General features: G+C 38.7%; 1 protein-coding gene across 5 annotated transcripts in view; it reads left to right on the top strand.

Moving 5' to 3' along the window:
* The first annotated feature begins 13,314 nt into the window (after positions 1-13,314).
* Positions 13,315-21,521, top strand: part of arhgap44a (Rho GTPase activating protein 44a) — a 26,693-nt gene continuing 18,486 nt past the window's right edge. For all 5 annotated transcript variants that reach the window (XM_075454216.1, XM_075454218.1, XM_075454215.1 and 2 more), the window contains exon 1: positions 13,315-13,621. In XM_075454216.1, coding sequence (XP_075310331.1) covers positions 13,569-13,621 — 53 coding nt within the window. In that variant the 5' untranslated portion in view covers positions 13,315-13,568. The remainder of the gene's footprint in view (positions 13,622-21,521) is intronic.

The following is a 21,521-nucleotide window of genomic DNA, read 5'->3' as shown; positions in this document are numbered from 1 at the left end:
TAGCTGTCTCTCAGCGTGTGAGCGCTCATCCGGAGAAGCTCCAATTTATCTTCGCCAGACAACTGTGTCAAGATGGAAATATTCTGAAAAGACAACTTCCACTCTAACCTTTCAAAGTAAACCTATTGAGCTTTTTTCTTTTTCTTTCTCTTTTTTTGGAGCAACCTTGAAGAATATTTAAATCCATGCTAAGCGATTATCCTGTGCATTCTTTTGTAATAAACATCTTTATTGTTTGTGTCTTCATAGAGCTCATATACTTAATACTATGATTCTACTTTATTATATATTCAACATTGTAAGTGAAACTTATCAAATGAACAGTTGCTTGATTTAGTTATGTACATGTTAAGGCACGTATCAGAAATAACAAGTGTCAACTGAAGTCAGATTTAAAATAAGTCGCAAAAAAAAAACAAGCACCGTTTGACTACGTTTATTTTGAAAGTTGCAGGCTAATTCCTGTTTTTTTCTTTGCATCTTTGCCTGCTTAGACGCAGATACTCAGAAAACATTGGAGCATGTCAGAGCAGCTGAACAGACAACATGATCAGACTTCAGCCTCTCAAGTCAAAGAGTAGATAGTGTTGCAAAGTTAATCCATGACTAAGGTCAAATCAGACCTTAATTCAGTGCCGCTTTGAAACAAAATAACTTGAAATGAACTTTTCAACCAGTCTCTATATATTTTGTGTAATGCGCTTTTTCAACTTCAATCAACTTTAATCTCTTTTATGTTTGAAGATATTTTAAGTAATTCGAACTTGATTAGCTGTTATTTCAACTGAATGTCAAATTGATTATTTTTTTCCAATATATATTGTCTTTGTAACATTTCAAGAATACTGAATAATCCCTTCAGAGATGTTCTAACCAAATGTCAAACTATCTTAAAATTTTTGATCGCGAATTTATTTAAACTGTACTTACACAGACTATTGTTCAATTTCAGAAATACCAAGATAAAACATACTCATCCAGACTCAAATCAACAACTCTTGCTGAGATCACTCTGATGCAGAACTGATTGGAAACTCGTCTGATTTGTAGAAGTACACATATGTTTCTGTCAAATTATTGGAACTTTGTCACCTGATTCCAGCAGACAGTTCATGACACACTGACACAGTGATGGCACATATCAGCCATTTGTTAACACCATAAAACTGTTGTTGTTGATTGGTTGAGTGGGTCAGAGTTAATTGGCCTTGTAATAATCTCTAATTGCCTTGTAATTTCCCAAAAAGGAACACACAGTTCTCTAGAAACAAACGTTATCAGTTGATTCTTAAAATCTATAAAAGTTAATCATTTACTCTTAAATGGCTTATGGTGCAGTCGCTGCGAATCTCAGTAGTGCAGAGCATGTGCTTTTATTAATTCTCAAATGCCACCTAAAAAAAGTTTGTTGTGCATATGCATTGACACCTCCTGTTTGTGCAGGGTCAAAGGCTTCCAGTCTAGTTACACCCCTGAGCTGGCAGAGGATTAGCAGGATTACCCGGTGCTGCCATGTTACTCAGAGTTTCACCAGAGACAACCCTGCCCCCTTCATCTAAGCCCCTTATCTCATCTCTGTCAGACATTGCTATATATGATATAGCCTGTGTGCAAGTGTGTGTATATTTTCTAATCCTCATAGTTGCATTTTCACAGAGCATGAGTACAAAATAGTACGTTAAGGAAAATATGTGCTTTGGGGGATTTGGTTAGACCTACGCAGCCGTTGTTTGCGTTTGTGGTTGCACTGTGTGCCTGTAACTTTCTGAGTTGCAGTTGAATGGTTGAGTGTTGAAGTATTAATGAACAAATGTTTTATCAATTCCGCAATATAAAAAAAAAGCGGAGCCTTCTTAAAGACTGCCATTTCCGTGTTTTTATCTTACTGGATGTTTTTTTTTTTGTGACAAATTAACAGTGGTAGTGTTCTTCAAACTATCTCAACAAGTTTTGGTGAATTGTAAACACACTGGAACAGATATAGTGGTTTAAAAAAAGAAACAATTGCTTTAATTTATTATTTGTCAATCTAACTCAGTCCCTTTACATCAGAAATAGCTGCAAGTCACACAAGAACTCCAAGCATGAGTTCAAATTTAACACTGATGCCATGAAGCAGACAAAATATTTACAGCTTTAATAATCATTTCACTGGTTTAATATCTTTGCTCACATGACAAATACATTAAGCCTACTCACTGACTAATTAACACCTTTTTGACACTGAACAGTGCAACATAGTAGACTGTGCAGTATGTTTGATAAACTTGAGTGAATGATCAGTAACGTGTCAAAGCATCTAACTTGGTGACTTCTTCATGTCCTCTTTAACATATTCATAAATAAAGCATTGTGATTAATTACTCTTTTGCTGAAGGAACCGTGGAAAAGAAATATCATTGTTTCTTTAAAGGGATTATCTTTAATTGACACAGTACAGCAATATAGGTCATTTAGGCCATTTTGTTTCCTTTTTTCAGGACATCCTTTTAGACTGCATAGAATGGATTGACTTCAAAATGTAGCAGTCATGGGTCAGAGCAAAAGACACCTGAGGGAGGATACACAAAGACTCTCACAAACACTCGCAAGGCATAGAAGTGAGCATGTTTTTTTTCCCGGAGTTCCACAAAGGTGTTCTTGTACTAATTTGTTCCATCTGTTATGCTTCACGATGCATGGACACAGTCACGCACGTCATGCACACTCCCATTCACACACTAACTCACACACACTCACACACACTCTGCCCTCTGTGTCATCTCACAAGGGTCGAGCAGAAGTAAACCGGACACACTAAAGGGGGTGCTTGACTTGTTCTACACATCCGCAGAGCAATTATACAAACCCTGTTAACAAACTCTGCAGTCTAAACAGATGACATAAACACATCCCAATATATACATGAAAGCCAGACAGTCTAATAAAAACCTGCAGTGGGACACCGACTGATCATGAAAATCAGTGTGCGTTGTCTACTGTAATGTGTAGTAACAGTATAAACAAATGCAACCTGATCTAACCTTTTTGAATTTAGGTTGCAAGTCTGCAATTACATGTCCTACTCAAGTTAATGTAAAAGTTTTAGAAGCTGACTTGTTAAACATTCTGATGAAATTGCTGAAGACTATTGTTGCCGGGATGAAACAGCCTAAAGCTGCAACAGCCTGCATAATGGTCCCACTTTCTGGTGTATCTTTTTTTCCCATCAGCATGCTTTGAAAATGTTTGAGCATTCCTCTAGCAGTGCGAATGAATAGGATAGCAGGTGGAAATAAAAGCCATCTGTGTTCCTGTGTGTTATACTGTACATGAAGTGTGCGGACTTCACTTCTGTGGTGGCCTCTCATGTGAGTCCATATTCAAATATACAAATCCGCATACACACATGTTAAGTTGCACTAACGTCATTGTAAGAGCGACAGCCAGATGTCAAAGATCTGAGCCAGTTAGAGGGTAAAGTTGACTGATGGATGATCTCATCTTCAGCTCTGTCCCAGAAAGAAGAAACGCAAACAACAGCAGGAACGACGGCGGCCTTAATACAAAGCCTTCAGTCTAATGACAGGGTTATTAGGTGAGCTGAGAGACAGATCAAGACTGCTCTGACTCCATTAGTCCTCCTTCAATGTCTTCAACTCCAGCTAAGGCCCTTTAAGATGTCTATAAATTCTCCGGAGCCCAGCTAGAGACCATCTTATCTTCTCTTAAGGAATAAACATAATTTGAGCGGATTTCCCTACTTGATCCTGAAGGAAAAGTCTTATCCCTCACTTCTGTCCCTCTGGATACAGAGGAAGCCATTTGGCAGGTTAGAAAGCTCAAACTGGCTTAGATGTTCTGGTTCTGCTAATACTCGCACAAGCTGAAAATCACTTTATGCAGTCTTCCTCTTTTACGGGTCAGTGTAAGGGGCATTCATATTTCCATACGAATGAGAATGAGACAGCTATCATGACGTGGCACACAAGTTCACTTTAAAGCATTTATCAACACCAATGCAATCATGTATAATGTGAAACTGTATTACCAGATACTGTCACTGCCTTTTTGTTTTGTTCTTCTTTTACTTTTGGGTTTCCTGCTCCATGTAGACATTTTGTTGCACTGCTTTTTTTCCTGTCCTCATACAGACATCAACAAGCACTTAAAGCAGAGTATTTAAGTTCTCTCAGAAGTTGCTTCACAAACAATGAAACAGGATGTGTAGTCCTTGTGTACTTGTTTGGATCATTTTGCGGCATCCAGATGGTTCTCAAGTTTAATCTCAAGGTTGCAGTATCTGCTATGATTAAAAGCTTCGTTTTCAAGTCTAACTCAATTTAGGTTGGGCACTTCAGTCTTTAAGGGGGAAAAAAACCCTATAAGCTGCAGACTCCTCCAACATTTTTTTGTTTATAACATAAAGTTAAAAGTAAAAGAGTTTTAACCCTTGTGAAAATGAATCCAGTTTCCTGACTGAAAAAAACATTTTTAGGCAATTTAACTAATTTGAAATTTATTTTGAGGGTCGTTCCATTAATTTCAGCTATTCTATTTTGTTCCAATTTCAAGCATTTGTATTGAAAACCTATTGGAAATGTGAATTTTAATGTAGTGTGAACAAAGGTGTCTTGTGAGTGAAGCATGTTTAGCAGCTGCCAGTCTGACTGACTGCTGCTTCAGATGTAACTTCTCTCAAAAGATCTTGCAACAAAAACAATTCAACATCTCAAAGTTACACCAGAGCATAGACTTATTAATGGAAAACTCCATTGCATAATCGACTCATAGGTTTACAATATCATTGTATATAATTGAGCTTTCATGTGTCGAAGATTCCAATGAAAGCATCTGATTTGCAGTCCTATACAACTAAGAAAGGCTGGAGAAAAGGCTCACTTTAACTTACTTGAACTTGCACTTTCAGTGCTCCAATTTGGAGCATTTTGATGTGGAACCACTGAGTGTATTTATTGACCTTTTGACCATTTCAGAAAACAGATCCCACCAGCCAAAGAGTACAACTGTCTGGTGCTGTTCAAAAGATTGCTGTGAACACTCAATTGGCAACAGCAGCAACTAGATACCCTCACATCTCAGGTCTGCTTGCTGGGTGTCCCATTGGGGATATATCCTGGATGAAAATGTAGCCCATTGTTTGAGCTGAGAACAGGTGCTTTCAACAAAGATTCCTGCATCATTATGGTCCTTTGGGAAATGAGAGAAAATATCAAAGTCTTTTGAAAGCAACGTGGATCAGATTCGATCGTGAATCAAACTAGTGAAGCAAAAATGGTTTCATCTAAATCAAGCATGAATTAAAGAGAGTCTCTTTGACCTGCTTACAAAAGGTTTATTATAGTTGCATATGAAACCATATATTATAAGATGACACATGTAGAGTTTTTTTTGTTACTGTTTGTTTGTTTTTTAACACCTCATCCATCTACTTTTGCTAGGAATCACAAATCCAAAGAAGGGGAACAGTCTGTGGTGTAGCTTATTTAACTTTTTTTTATCTTACTCACTCATTTTTTCTTTATTCTTTGACCCTATTTTGTTTTCAATAAGAAAACACTGCGTATCTGCAGTATTCAGAAACCACAAGAAAGTCAGGCTGTGGCCAAGAAAAATTTCTTGCTAAAAATTCCAGTGTAGATGGAAGTCCTCTAAAGACACATTATGCTCTAAATTTCCAACACTTCTTCTTCCCTGTGATTTTGTTTCCACATTCCTGACATGCTTCGTCTCTCACTCCTCTTTCATCTCCCTCATATGTCCAGATTAGAGGTACACAGGATCTACACACTGTTCAGATGTTTTGAGCTTCTCTTTAGCAATTCTAGAAATTCTGTGTGGATGATACTATATCTAAAGTGTCTGCATGCATTTCAAGTTGTTTCTCGTCATAGTCTTTATCGAGTGTCTCGGGACCTGTTAGACTGGAACATTGTTCCTCTGATCTGGGCAGAGCCAAACAAGGCTGTGTGGTCCCAGAGTCCTCGGGGCTCGTCTGTCACCAAACGTGGAGTTTGAGGAGGTCATTCAGGGGAGGGCAGAGGAAACAAGCAGGTGATCTCCAGTGATACCTGTACGACTAAATCCTGTCAGTTGGATTTTAAACATGATTTACATCTACAAAACTACAAGCAAATAATATTACACTATTTGTTCCAAGCACTTCACTGAAGTAAACTTTTTATACCTTCTATGAAAAAAGTCAAAAAGTGCTCAGCATTCGTCTATCAACAACTCATTAGTTTAGATGTTGGATATAATGTTATATTAAGCAGACTAATTCCTTCTGAACGGGTAATCATGCCTGAAGTTGTGTATGTATGCAATCACTGCTCTGATTGAGCATGCAACCATCTCAAAACATTTCCAGGCAGACCACTTAAACAAACCAGAAATAATTGAAAAACACACAAAGCTGCTCTGTTAACTACAATCATTTAAAAAGGGCACAGATTTTTTCACATAGTTGTTATATCATCTAAATTGAGTTCTCTGTGGGGAGCTGTGCAGCTGAAATGAAGTAAAGCCGGTTTGTAGGTAAGTGGCCAATCCCCCGAGGAGCAAACAAGACAAACATGATAAGAGGCTGACTGTAAAATTACAGACTACAGGCAGTCCTTAATGGAGTTCAGCTCAGGGTTGAGTGGAATAAGGTCAGTCCATCACTAAGCTTTTACACTGAGGGTGATGCCTCCTCCATTCCAGCAGTATCAACAGGAAAAGAGGCTGAACATTACATTAAGTTCAACCTTTGTAAAATAAATCCAGAGAGGACAAATTTCATTTCATTGGACTATTTGTCTACAAAAAGTTTATTTCAATGGCAATGTACAAAGTAAAAGTAATTGTTGAATGCCAACACAAATACAATACTGACGATCATGAACTCTCTCTGCAGGGTTAGCAAGACTCATTAGACTTGAACAAACACATTGCTCTACATACCTGTGAACTGCATGCATTTTTCATCCAGTTTCAACTTTCCATTGGAAATTCAGCATCTGTATTATACCACTAAGGGTAGACAAACATCATAAACCATCATTGTTATAAATACAAGATTACACCTCACATGTCTTTAGTGAAGCTTTTTTAGCTCTGTGAACACTTGATTCATGGACCTTTTAGTATTCAGTTTTGGCAGGGAAAATATTGAGCTGTTAAAGCTTCAGGCTACAGCAATTGCAATGAATTCCAGCAATTTACTGTAATTCAGCTTTCAAATTCCCAGCAACAATACTGAATCTGTGTGTTCCACATTAATTTCCCCCTTTCCCCTGGTTTATGAGCAATCAGCACCATGCATGTAACATCTTGACCATAAATCTCTCCATCACAAGTGGCTGCCAGGCCAGGGAGGACTTGGCTGGTCCCGTTGCATCATAAATCCTGAACCATCTGAGGTCAATCTGTCTTTCAGATCCATGAAATGCCAAGGCGGCCTCAAGGTCTTGGTTTCCAAATGTTGGTCCCATATCAAATGTCCTTTGTGTATGGGTGTGCATGTGTGAGCTATTTGCTGGAATACAGTTCCGTGTGAGGAATTCTTTTTTCCAGCAACACCTGCATCAGTATCTAAATGTATTGTTAACAGCTTTTGCTTGTCTCAATCGAATGTTGATATAGTCCTCAACCTCGGAAATAACATGTTAACTCACAGTGATCTTTTTTATGAATAATTTCAATGTTTTGAACAATTAAACCTATTTGACCTATAATAAGATGCGCCTTATGAGTGAGTTGGTCGCATCTAAGCTATCCATCTAGATTTTGTGTGAACCCTTAAAGCAAGCTATCTTTTAGTCAGAAATTTGGTTTGGCTTGGTGATATGTCCAAAAAAGTCCAAAAATCCAAACAGTGACAGGGGAAGTGGGACTAAAGTTAAAAAATGCAAATTAGTAGAAAAAGCTGTCACTCCCTAAAACTTTTGTGAAGATTTAAAAATCGTCAATGTATTCGGGGAGAAACAAAAGGTAAGAAGTATACGTTTAGTGGCTAATGTTGCATTGCATTGCAATGACCCAGATCTAAAATTATATGGTTAAAGAAAATTTCCACATTTTGATCCTCCTAAAAGAAAAAGCTATATTATCTTGAAAAAAATGACTCCATAATAAAACTCGCCTTCAAGCAAATTAAGCATTTATTTCATGTGCTTACAAGTACATACATGAACTTACTTAAAAAACAAATGTGCTCACAATAACCCACAGCTGGTACCCACCACACCCCAGAAAACAGTTTCTGAATTGGCTTTCCAAACAGAATACAGCATGCCGGGAACATGGCTTTATAGTAAGTCTTAATGCGTCAGTCAGTTTGCCAGAGGCAAATACCTAGCACTGAACAAGTTGCTAAAGATAATAGGGACATAAAGATGATTGAGTCCTTTTACGTAATATTTACCGGCCATAACTGTCACTTGAGTCATCAATTCACATAATAAGAGATTTAGTTAGAGTACGTGCTGAAAGCTAAATAGTCAGGGTTACACACAATACACAGTAATAACTGACATATTGCATGTGATCAAGCAAACAAGAGGACCATTATAATGAAAAAAACAGGTGCGATCATGGTCTTATAAAAGGTGCACAGCTTTACCGAGCTTTATGAACGGTACAAGCACTGTACCTAAAGAAAATGGTACATTTTTGTACTTTCTTGTCTGTACCTTTGAAAGAACAATTCTGCACCCCTAGAGACAAGAATGTATCTTTATGTAGGAGATAGAGAAAACACATTTGAATTCTTAGATCGAAAACATATACTTTTATTCCATCCGTCTGTCTTCTATAACCTCCTCCATCCTGTCCCAGTGTCTTAGGGGAGCTGCCACGTATCCTAGCTGTGATCAAGACAAGGTACACCCTGGACAGGTCACCAGTTCATCGCAGGGCTAACATAAAGAGAAATAGAAATGCATACTCAGGCTGACACCTGCGGTGAATTAAGGACCATCAGTCAACTTAACATGCAAGTTTTTGGACTGAAGGAGGAAGCCTGAGTACCCGAAAAGTATCCAGTGAAAAGCTGCGCCCGCACAGGGAGAGCATATGAGCTCCACACAGAAAGGTCTGGAAAATCTTCTTTATATGAGGTGACAGTGCCAACCACTTCATCAAGGTGCAGCCCGCAAAAATAAATAAATAGAGCAAAGAAAAATAACACAAAGAATGCCAAAATATATCAGCAATGTCAAATTGCTTATTGGAAAATTTGGAATAAGAGTAATATGAGGAGTACCTATAATTGCAAGTGGAAGCAGTCACACTGATTGAATCAACAAACTCACTCCTCAATAAATCCAATTCAAAATACAAATACACCCTGCCATTATGCTTAATAATTGGGTTGTTTTATAGAAAAGAAAACATCAGAAAAAAATTATAGGAGTTTAGCCTATATTTTTACCTATATTTTCTTTAAAGTACATTTATACAACTGTCATTGTCTGTGATTTTTGTGCCTTTGAATTCAATCAAAGTTCTACAGTATTCAACATAAGGACCATTTCTGTACATTACAGGTCACTGTTCTGATAACTACCTACTAATACCTTAGGTAGAGAAATTAAACGTTTATTTATAGAGTGACTTGCTCCAGATTATCACAACTACAAGATACCTTGCAGCCTAACCTGAACTTTTTCTTTTATCACATCTGTCATGTTCTTTTCCTTTAAAAGTTTCATTTCCCATTGGTGTTCCATATTTGGATTTCTCTCTCATTTTTAGTACTTTTGTATCACAGTGGCAGCGCACCGCAGTATAGTTTGGTTTAGCTGCATTGGTTGCAACAGTGGCTGTACATGAGTTCTCATAGACTTGTGCATATCATTTTTACCCCAAAAATATAGTTTTATTCCCATTGCATTTTAAAAATTCTAATTCATGTTATCATCTTTTTTTTTCAGACACAATCATTCCTATTTGCAGTATGGCTGTATCCTAGAGAATCTGGTTGATGTGCTGTGAAAGATAACACCTTGATAGCTGATATGTTGGCCCCATCCTGTCAAGTTTATATCCTCACCTTGCTGTATAAATAGAATCCATGAGGTTTTTTTTAGTTAAAGTGCTAAAACTATCAATTATTGTTCAGAGCAAGAAGGACTAACTTGTTTACTTCATTATGCACCGGTGGTGTGTCCAGTAAAACACCAGTGTTTAGTGCTCAGTCTGTGTTTCTAAACTTGAGGCTTTTTTGCTGGAAGACCTGCATTTACTGTGTCTGAAAGGTGTTTGTGATAACCATCATTTTGTGTCATTTGATGCTTGTTAAAACAGCCCCCGTAGTTTCGACCTGTAATACTTCTACCCCTCAGATGTTGCAGCTTTTTCATTAGGCCCATTGCTAGGCTTGCTGAGGCTTATTATGGCCCTAGATAACCCTTTAAAGACTCACCATAAAGTCTGACCATACGCCCAGAACTGTAAAGTAGTCATTAATGCCTATGTGGAATTTTGTCTTTCCACACTATCCTTATGAGACAAGAACTATATTAACTACAAAGATAGTTAATAATTCAAGATTCTAAGATAATTCAAATTCTAACATCAATGATCAAAATGACAGATGCTGATTTTCATGTATTTTGAATGTATGTGCATTTCCCGAGCTTAGATATGTTTGTTTTCTCATAGCCAGAGATAGTATGACTTAGTTTGTTTGCTGACTGCCTCACATGCACCTCCTTGATTAATATGTCACACTTTTCTTTAGTGACAGACCAAAGGCTGGTACCAACCCACCCCTCACACCCAGACTGATTGATCTAGGTAATATGATACTTCATGTCTGAAGATGAAACACATGCATGATGTACGTGACCATCTCACTCATCTTCCCTCTGTTGATTAGGCAGCTTTTAACCTGAGGTCATAACACGCCATTAGGTCCTACCCAACACCCTACCTTTGTTTGTTTTGAGCAAAACTAACAACCGCAGCATTTTCGTGTCCAGCAAGACCAAACCCATCCAGTGACTGCATGAGGAAGTCTCATTGCTTTGCAGCAACGATGTAATTGCATGCCTCAGTGAGGGCAACAGTCTGCAGGTCACTGTCTGTGCAGCCCACATATCAGTAGCAGCAAAGGGTCATCAGGTGGAAAGGCTATGACCTGAGAGAAGGCTTCATTAGGCAAATTGGGATCCAATTAGTCCCCAGCTGCCAAGCAAAGGAGCATTAGAGTGAGAACAAAACGTCATTCCACCCAGTGACAGAAACTATGGGAGACCAGATGAAGAATTGTACAATCTCTTCTTCATGCTGTGCACTAAAATGCAAACAGACTACAACCTGGGAGCGCTTTAATGATAGTTGTGCAAAGAAATGCACCCTACAATTCCCCTGAATTTTTTTTTGTTCACCCTATTTTCTTGTCCTATATTTACTTTTCCTGTACACAAGAGAATATTATTCACCATGCAGGGATTAGTGATGAGAGAGTTTCTGAAATAGGCCAGCGGATGTGAAGAATCACCCATAATGATTTAGAAGTGTCCAGAGACACTCTGGAGCAGTAGTTTTGGAGTCTGCGTTTAGAAAAAGAAGGTTGTTGGAGATATTTACAAAAAAACCTCTCTGCTTTAAGGGGGCAGGGATGGTGTCTGGACTGGGACTGGACAGTTCATCTAAGTGGGAACTAATGAAAACAAATGATCTGACAAGGTCGAAAGGTTGAGATCAAGGCTGAAACATCCCCCGCCCCTCTCAATTTCCAACTTAGGAGATTAATGAGGGCAGAAAACAGCCATTTCTCTGTATCATTTACCCCCTGAGGCCTCTGAACCTTATGTCAGCAGAACGCGGCCCACCTGTTGGTCCATTAAAGCCTCATGACACTGAGCCAGGGGGCATCACCACTGAATAGGGTTTGTAATCACTCTGATCTGTTTACAGCACAGACAAGAGCATGTTGTATTAATGAAGCTCTATACCCAATTTAATCCTGTGTTACCCAGATTTAAGGTGGTAGTCACTAGATTTACCAGTTTTTCATCTCCATGAGTTTTTTCATCTGCATTGTCATATATTCATGGCGGTTACCATTTACAAATGATCAAATCACAATCCCTCTGTGGTTAGTTTCATAGCTCGTCTTTTAAGAAATATTTATGTAAAATCCTTCTAATTTAATCACAAATTATAAGGACTAGGTGGACAGAATACTTTCATTTTGAGTTTTTGCTCAGTTCCTATAGCAGCAAAATAGCTTCAAACCTATTTGTTCAATCAAACTGGTCATCAGATTCAAATGTTTGGATAATAAACATGGCTACATGGAAACAGTTACACAGAGAAGCTTCTGTTTAACTGACACCAAGCCTAGTGACATAGTGATAAACAAGGCATCCTGCATTCATTCAAGCATTAAATCCTTATGTCTTATTTATCGATTTGGCATTTCTTGGCCATAAAATGATATGATTAATTTTAATGGACATGTCATGATAACAGATTGCTCATCCTGAGTAAACTGCCAAATTATGGTGCTGGTGCTGCGGCTTCACACCGAGTGCTGAGAAAATCTGTGGTTTATAGGACGAGACTGCTCCCCTGTGGACAGTTAACCTAAAGGCAGAACAGAGTTTGAAATTAAGTCACCATAGGACTAAAACGCACAACTGTTTTGAAGTCTCAAAAAAAGGGAAAGAAAAAAAATTAAAGACCCTACAATATTTTGCTTGAGGGTTGCACCAATGTAAAACACTGTGAAGAAAATGTTAAAAAATTAATACCAAACCTATTGTGATTAACAGTTCAATCATGAGCACCAGTTAAAAATGAAGTATAAATTGTTCATTAACTATTAAATTAATATAATTTCTACGCTTCAGTTGCAACGACACAAAAGTGGCACTAGATGGGGGTATTAGACAGGCTCACTCACGATGATGAAGTATTTACATTCATTCCCTGGTAAATGGTATTTACTCCCTACTTTAGGGGAGGATATGTTAACAACAATAAACTATTTCAAATTGGATTAATTGTTAGAAATGTTCCTTATCTCTATCTTTATAATAAAGCTGATAATGAATGCCTTGGAGGAAAATATGCACTTATGAAAATGCACTTTTCAAGCCGTCTTGGAGTTTCCTCCATTTTACTCAGTGTATTCTTATGACTAAGATGTATAAATTTGGATACAGCTGACAAAATGAACAAACATAAGTTGGCGGCCTACGTATTCGAATCTTTTTATCGACGCAGCCTTGTGTGAAGCGGCAAAATTGGATTCATCCTTCAAGAGGTCAAGCTACTACATTTCCCACATTGCATTGCTGCGCAGCCGCTACTTGTCACTGCTGTCGCTCTTCGCCTGTGTCTGTACCCGCGGTGAATTGCTCCAGCATCCCTGCAAAGGCAGTGGGGGCAAATATAGATGTGACAAATATCGTTTGAAAATATGTAATCGTGGACTAAGTTCTCGGAGTTGGCTGCTTTGCAATGAGGAACGGAAAATATGGAAGACTGCATTTTGTGGAGGACGGACCGATGTGTTGAGAGAAATAATGCGGAATATTTCCCCACATAGGTGTTAACGCATAAAATACAAGATGAAGAAGCAATTCAACCGGATGCGACAGCTCGCCAACCAAACGGTGGGAAGGTAAGCTTTTCAGTGCTATTCACGCAGAGCCAAATCAAAGGGAATAGAATCCTCCTTTATCGTTCCGTAAGAATGTGAATGAAATCCAATGAAATATTATGCCTTATATTTGTCATTTGTATAAAGATATGGCTCACAAGAGATCACTGATAATTCAGGGGAGCCAAATAATACCCTAATGTTCAAAACGCCCTCAGTGTTCCTATGCGTAATATCCATTGGAATATGCTACCGCAAAGGCAGCGTGTAGGCGCATTGCCCCAGTAGCTACAGCACAACCTGCCCACAGAAATACATTAAAAATAGAAAATCGCACTAACGCAGACCACCACGACACACGACAACCTTATATCTTTATGATAGGGACTCAGATTTGGAGTGTGACACGAATGATGTTGAGGGATTATGCGGTGGTTAAATTGACCTCCTGTCACCGAACCTGTCAATAGGTGAACGTGATCCAGACGGATGCGGTGTGGGCTGCGACGTGGGGGGAAAATGGGAAAAGGCGCAATGTTTTCATTACGCAGTATGCCAGCTGTGAGGTGGGAAGCACCTCTTAGGCGTGGGTCCTCAAGAAAGGAGGTTTTGTGACCTTTTACACAGGTCCATTGGGCTTATCAGCCCCTCCTCTGCCTTAAGGGAGAGCAGCTTGTCAAGCAGCACTAGGCCAGAAGGTGTTTTCTGTTCAGCACAGAGGGATTAGGACCAGGAGGCCAGGTCATTATTACTACAAGGCTGTGTGAGTGGCATGCTCTCAGAAGGAAGAACACACCTTGCAGGCTGTGCTTGTGCTATCATTATCATCTACCCCTTGGTTCATGCTGCTTACAGCAGTATTTTTTTTTTTTAGAATTTTCTGAGTGACTCAGTGTGTTTGCATGCATAGATATGTGTGTGGGAAGGCAGGACATAGGCCTTCGTATGTAAGGATTAAACAGGGAACTTTTATTTTTAGCTGTGTGTGTTTGTTTGGTTGCAGCCACTCATGCAGCCCTTTTTGAAGGTATTTCATACATATAGGTACATAGGTAATGTTATGGGTGTGATCCACCTCTTACTATCTGCTGTCTTTTGAGGCTAAAAGCAGCAGCATGATAACTTGCTCTCTCTGGTTGTACCACAAAGAAATAATCTACAGCAACATTCCATATAGCTAATTTGTGGTTTCCCAATCTACTTGCATGTACGGCCTAAGGGTCCCTCTGCAGACAACTTCATGCAGAACAAATATTTTGCAGGCTGAGCTTCACAACTAAGCACGCATCTCAATCAATCTCCCATTCAGAATAAAATATGATAATCAGATATAAGATAATAAGATAACAAGCAGAAGAACAATATGGAGAGGTTTGATGAGAGATTGCAAGTGCTCTACAAGACTGATGAAATTGTCATTCATGGGGAAGCTGACCGAAAAAGTTGTATGAATGGGTTGATGTGGATATTAGAAACCATGAATTGTGGATTGCCCCCGGCTGTTCGTGCCTACAGTTCACACTCTCAAACCCTCAAATCAATACATATTTAGAGATTCACAGTTGTCCAGAGAAGCTAAACCGAAGCCCTGCTCTATCAACCTGAAGAGCCTTCTTAAAGAGGAGATCATAAGCTTTTTAAGGTTATTCCTTTTCATCAAGTCTGTGAGGTAGCTTTTCGTACATATAAAGGGTCTGAAAAGTTACGAAACCCAAAGTTAACACAAGCATAATGCTCTTTCAGAGAACAAATTACTGCTGCTGATCTGCCTGAGATGTGAAGCTCATACCGGCATGCCTAACAAAATATAATGAGCATCTTCGTCAAATGCCTCCAATAAGCTGATCGATCAGAGCAGACTGGTTCTTTCAGAAGGAAGGCTTAAAGAGACAACAGATAAAAACAAGGTTTTTAGGACAGAGGCTGACAAGAGGTCCTGCATCAATGCACAGTTTGAGAAGAGAAATTATTATTTTTTGAAGTTGAACATTTAAATTTGATTTAGTAAAGCCCCAAAATAAAATAACAAACTTGTAAAGGAGTATGAATTTGGCCCTTTAATGACAATGAAACTAGGCTATCCAAATATCCCCAAAATTATTAGTTATTGAGAGTTATTTCTGAAGTAAAGATCAACTTTGGGGCTACATTTGAACAGCTCTTTCTTATATTTAACCACAAATGTGTTCTTGCCACCCAAAAAGTGTATGTATTGTATTGTAAAAGTGGCAGCTTGCTTCATGTTTTAAATGCATGCATGGCTCTGTGTCCTTTCGCCCACATGCTGTGGGCTGTTAGTGTGGAATCAGTGGGTGGACAAGAGTGCGTATGTAGAGATTAATGAGGCATTTTAATGTAAGCTTGCATTCTAAAAAAATTTAAAACATACTGCAGCTCTGCTATTTGCCTGTTTTTATCTCACACTGCACGTGAGCTCATTTTCAAAAAGGAGGTTATCCTATCCTATGTTGACTGAAATAGAGATTTACTTTGAAGGATTGAATTTAATATTTCTTGTAATTTTTCACCACTTGTCTTGCCGTGTGAGCAGTACAATGCTCTTGTAGAAAGGAAATGGCAAATCAGGAAAAACAGTTAATGATTTTACTGATGACAGCTTCGGATTTACGGTTCTGCTGACAAGCTTCAACCATCTTCAATATGGGACAGGGTTACTCTGTTGGGTTGAGCCTTTGACCTTCCTGAACCTCAGTTGTCTCTGTGGAGGTGGAAATACAAGACCACATTCATCATTAAGTCTCTTTAAAAAAGTTTTGGAATTCCCCCCATTGGAGGATGAATAAAGTATTTTTCTATTCTAATAACAAGTACATTCGTCTCAGAATAGTGAATGCACATTATGTAAAAGTGTATCTCTATAAGTAGAATTTTCTTGTAATTTCATGACCTGCATTAGCACCTCTATGGTGGCATGTCTTCCTGCATTGACATTCTTTTGCCTTGTGCATGGAACACAGTGAAGGTCTTCTTTCAGTAGGGCGGGTTGGTGTTCAGGTGTGCTGTGTCAGCAGCCCTATAGCTCTTTAGGCCGGCTGCTACTACCGCCTGCCTGGGTGAGATCCATATCATGTGATCACCAGCTTGACCAATTATCTCTGCAGAGCAAGACTTTATAGTGGACAGTGTGCAGCCATGCATACAATATAGCTGAAAGCAATGTGTTATGGTACTGAAAGAGAAACAACAAAGGGCCACTGCTCCACAAAGTGGAGGAAACTTCTTGTTTTAATTTTGTTTATAACTCAGACGTTCTTTTTGTTCAGTTATAACTGAGGCTCCTCGGTTTAAGAGACTGTACTTGCACTTGTCCAAAAAGAGACATTTATTTATTTATCTTTTTGCCCTTTGCATTGGGTGAAACAGCTCTCAGCCTGCATTTCTCTTGACCTATTTCTTTATTCCCAACTCACAGCCCTATCTAGGTCTAGGACAGCATGGTAAAACATTCCACTATACAAGTCTGTAAGAATATGTCTAAAAATGACATGTGAAAGAAGAAAATCTATCTACAGTTTGTTCATTCTATTTTTTCTAACCCTAATATTGTGAATTGTTACACTGGCATTTGAAAGAAACAAATTGTTAAGGTAGATACAAATTGGAACCCATTTGAGGAAATTGTTCCAGTATTGCAAGGCTTTGAGTGGCAAAAATAATGTTAGTAGCAAAGTTTTACTTTGTAAATCTTTGCTTTCAATAGCTGGTATTAACCTCTTCTGCAGAAATATCTGCGCCTAAATGTTTAGTCCTGTGCATCGAGTTTGAGCAATCCTTGCTTATTAGTCTTTAGAGAACAGCTTCATCTTTGGGATGTTGGTGGATTCCTTTACATGAACTGCTTACTTCATATCTTGCCACAATATTTAGATCAAGGTCAGGAATTATCCAAAAACATTTACCTTATTCTTTAACCATTTTTTTTTTGGTACAACAACCAGGGAAGTAGTCATTGTCAACCAACAAGCACTTATTAAGAGTTTGGTAGGGGAGGCAGAGGTATGAGTCACTGGGTCTTCATTCTCGATGTTTAGCCTCAGATATTGCGGTTTCACTTATTCAGTGTGACAGTGTTTTTTTCTTTATTTTCATTTTCACACACTGTTTGGTGAGGTATAAGCAACATATTGGCTTGGTTTAGGCAACAAAATAAACTGTTTTATGTTTGGAAAAGTTCATGATTTGGTGGGAAACATTCATACGGTACAGGTTTTCAGATGTGGAATAATGTTTTTTCCTGATAACTAATGTGTAGAATTCAGAATTCATTGTTCTGTCAATGGGTCCAACATTTACGGAACAATCCAACCCCACCAAGCACACAGTTGTTCAGTGTTCTCTGTTTATATACAGTCTCTTTAAGTGCATTGTTGTTGTCCAAACTCTAAAGAGATGGTTGTGCAACCTTTTCCAACCTGATGAGCATCAACATGCCTTCCTTCTTCTGTGGTCTTCAGAGACCTCCTTTGTCTGTGCCATGATACACTCCACAAACATGTAATTTGAAAAACAAACTCATCAAATGAACTAATGTGGAAATTCTGAGAAATTCACAAACTGAAATAAATGTATTCTTTCTGCTTGTGTTTTTAGGGCAGGCTGAATAGCTCAGCACTACTGCACGATCCAATTATTAGAAAATGGCAGCCATTTGTGGGCTGTAGATGGTTTTGTCTCACTCTAGATTTTTGTTTCTGTTCTGATGCAGTGTGTTCACACATTATAGACCAGCCTGCATGCCAGCTCTCACAGATTTTAAGTGACGTACAAAATATTTAGATAAGTGGGCTGTTAGAAGAAAAAGAAGAGTACAGGAAAAGTGTTATCTATTACCTTATTATCTCTTGCATGTTTACTAATGCTGACAGAAGGACAGAAACGGCATTTTGTGTGAATCATTAAAATTTCCCTGAACAGGGATATGGTTCTGTAAACAAAATTATTTTTGCATGACAAATAAATGTACTACCTGTGACAGTTTTTTCTTCAGCAAAGCATTAAAACACTTATGCCTGTATTACTGGCACGAATACATACATATGGTGGCTGACTTGTTGCATGCCAATGCAGCATCCCTCTCTGCTCTCTGTCTCCTTTTGCTCCACCAAGCTGCTTTGAATTCCTGGTTTGGCAGATGACAAAAGCACTGTGGAAATCTCAGAGCTTCCTGCTCTCACTCTGCAGTTAACTTTTCGGTTCACTTTTTAACACTTTTTGGCTGATCTTTTCAGAGTATCGTGGCATCAGCAATGAGAAATGAGTCCATACTTGTGCAGTAGATTGTGTATCTTTATCTTGTAAAACAAGAGCTACTGCAGTTATATGTCTAATTCTGCTGTTATATTAGGTTCATGTTTAGAACCCTTCCCTAATCCCATCAATGTTTTTGAGAGACAGCATACTACAGGGAATGGTAGTGATAAAGAGCCATTGTCAAGGGGCCATTTTGGCCATTAAAAGAGATGATGTAATATCAGACACAAGCACTGTTTCTCCCTTTCAGCGTTGTTGATTCCCTCAAAAGACAAACCTCTTAAAGAGACCCTGGACTGGTGATCCACCGCAACCTCACTGCTGCTTCATTTTAAAAGCACATACAAAGAAAACAACATGGCATTAAGCAAAAAAAAAACAAAAACGCCAGAGACAGAAGCTCAGTCCTGTCCGACTCAGATTTTCTTTTGCCCTCTAATTTTCATTTTGTCCCAATCGACCCGATGCTTACTCATGTCTGATCATACCTGCAGTGGGTCACAGGTGTCATGGTTGACCCAGTCTATTGCTCATCATGTACAAGACAGGATAATGAAGAACATGTTGAATCTTGTTCAAACACAAACATTTGTGGTCCTAAATTAACTGATTGTTACAGATGTAAAAAGAATGTGGTAGTCATCTGTATTCTTTATAGAATCAATCAAGATAAAAAACAACATTGTGTAATGTTAATGCCGTAAAAGCAGTCACTGATGTAGTTGGATTCGCTGCTTCAGAGATGTAATTCAGAGATGTAAAAACATATTTTAGTGGTTTAAGCCCAAAGTCTTAGCTACTGTATATGCTGTAATGAGCAACAAGCAGTTATAAATTAAAATAGCTTGACGAGAGTGGCATTGTTGTTAGAAATAACCTCTATGTAGATGGGTGACTCCCTGTCAACATGCCACTTCCTTTCATTCAGGAATGCCAGTAGGCTAAAAACAGGAAGCACTAATCCACTAATAACAGTTTCCTGTTTTGTTTACCTCTTACTGCTATATCTAAAAGTTCTCATTTGTCATTTTTATTCTATTTGCTCTAAAAGATGGTTCTCCTCCTTCATTGTCAATACAGAAAATGCATTTTTCATTTGCTCAAGTTGCCCAGAAACACTCACTTTGGTATTAGGAGTTTGTTTGTCAACTCATATTTCAAATTTTCAGATGCTGAACTCATTTATAACATTATGAGACAGAGATTACTTTTTTGATTGTAATTGCTTATGAGGAGCATTATATTGATATGCTTTACTTTTTTTTCCCTCAAGGAGGTTATACGAAACGTCACAGGATGCTGCAAGCACTCTCGTTCATTCACTCCCTCTCTGCACATATGTGCTTTATGTGTGTGCATGTGCACACTGTGTGCGCGTGTGTGTTCACTCCCTTCACATTTATTCTTGCATACTTGACAGAACGGTGACCTAGTTTGCTGGACAGCTACAGTAAGTGGGTTTCTCTGTTTTAGTAGCCATGTCTCCTATCAGCCCTCTTCTTTGCAGTATGGGAGGAACCAGAGGGGGCCACGGCAGCAGATTCGAGGAAACAAAAAGCATTCCGTAGAGAAATATTTAGACTCAAACATTAACATGCTGTGTGTTTCTCTGTGCGTATTTCTGCTTGACTGCAGATGTCATGCCAGCACTTTAGGCCATGTGGTGCCCTCTGAGGCCTAGGGCCGCCATTCTGCTCCGCTACCCTCACCGAGCAGCACAGTATCGTGAATCCAGCATAGCTGTCCTAGGCCTGAGAGTCAGCTCCGTTCTTAGCTACGTAGCAGTGTGACCAATCTAGCACAACCACTTTCTTTTTGTTCAACCCAATCTCAGATGCTCAACAGCCTACAGCAGGCCTGCTGCCAACACATGTTCGAAATTGCGGATGTTATTTCATTCACATTTCAGCTACTTTGACATGGATTATTCAAGCTTTCATAAACTATACACATTGCTGGAAGGCTGGGGCTGCAGCTGTCTGACATGAACATATCTCAATATAAAAATATTTAACATTTACTATGTTTTATATGGAATGTGCAGCTGAAATGGTCAGCTGGGTATTTGGTCCACATTTTGACTCCAGCTTAATGGAATTTCAATGATGTATAGTGTCCCATATGCACAGTAGTATTGCATTTATTCCAAAACAGTCATTAACATTCAAGCCCAGATGTCCTCAGCACATTCAAATCTTTCTTCTTATCTGTACTTATTTGTTAATGTTGTCACCAGAGGCGGAAAGGGAAAATATTTAAAGTATTTCAATTGATCTGTCTGTATAAATATTATCTTATATAATTCACTATACTTTTGTCTCTGTGCTCAGTGTTTGCTTTGCACAGATGGTCTTTATCGCCACTGTATCATAGAGTTTGAGAGAATTTTATGTGGCAAGTCTGTAAGATGTTGTTAAATGTCTGCATTTTGACAGAAGTTAATCCATTTTCATATCTATAGATGTCTTTGCACGTGCCTGTATGTGTGCTTACTTGTATTTAGTCATCAGCAGCTCTAGGTAAAGGAATGTGTATTAGGGCAGATGGTTGGCATAAACCTGGCAATGTCTTCCTCCCTCTCCATGCGCACACCGCCCACATGGCTGCCAACTCTCCCACGTGTTTACTTTCCTCCAAGGGCTCAATCTGG

This window comes from Odontesthes bonariensis, chromosome 21, assembly GCF_027942865.1.
Source record: "Odontesthes bonariensis isolate fOdoBon6 chromosome 21, fOdoBon6.hap1, whole genome shotgun sequence".
In the NCBI taxonomy this organism is placed as follows: domain Eukaryota; kingdom Metazoa; phylum Chordata; class Actinopteri; order Atheriniformes; family Atherinopsidae; genus Odontesthes; species Odontesthes bonariensis.
This window is presented reverse-complemented; position numbering and strand designations above follow the sequence as displayed.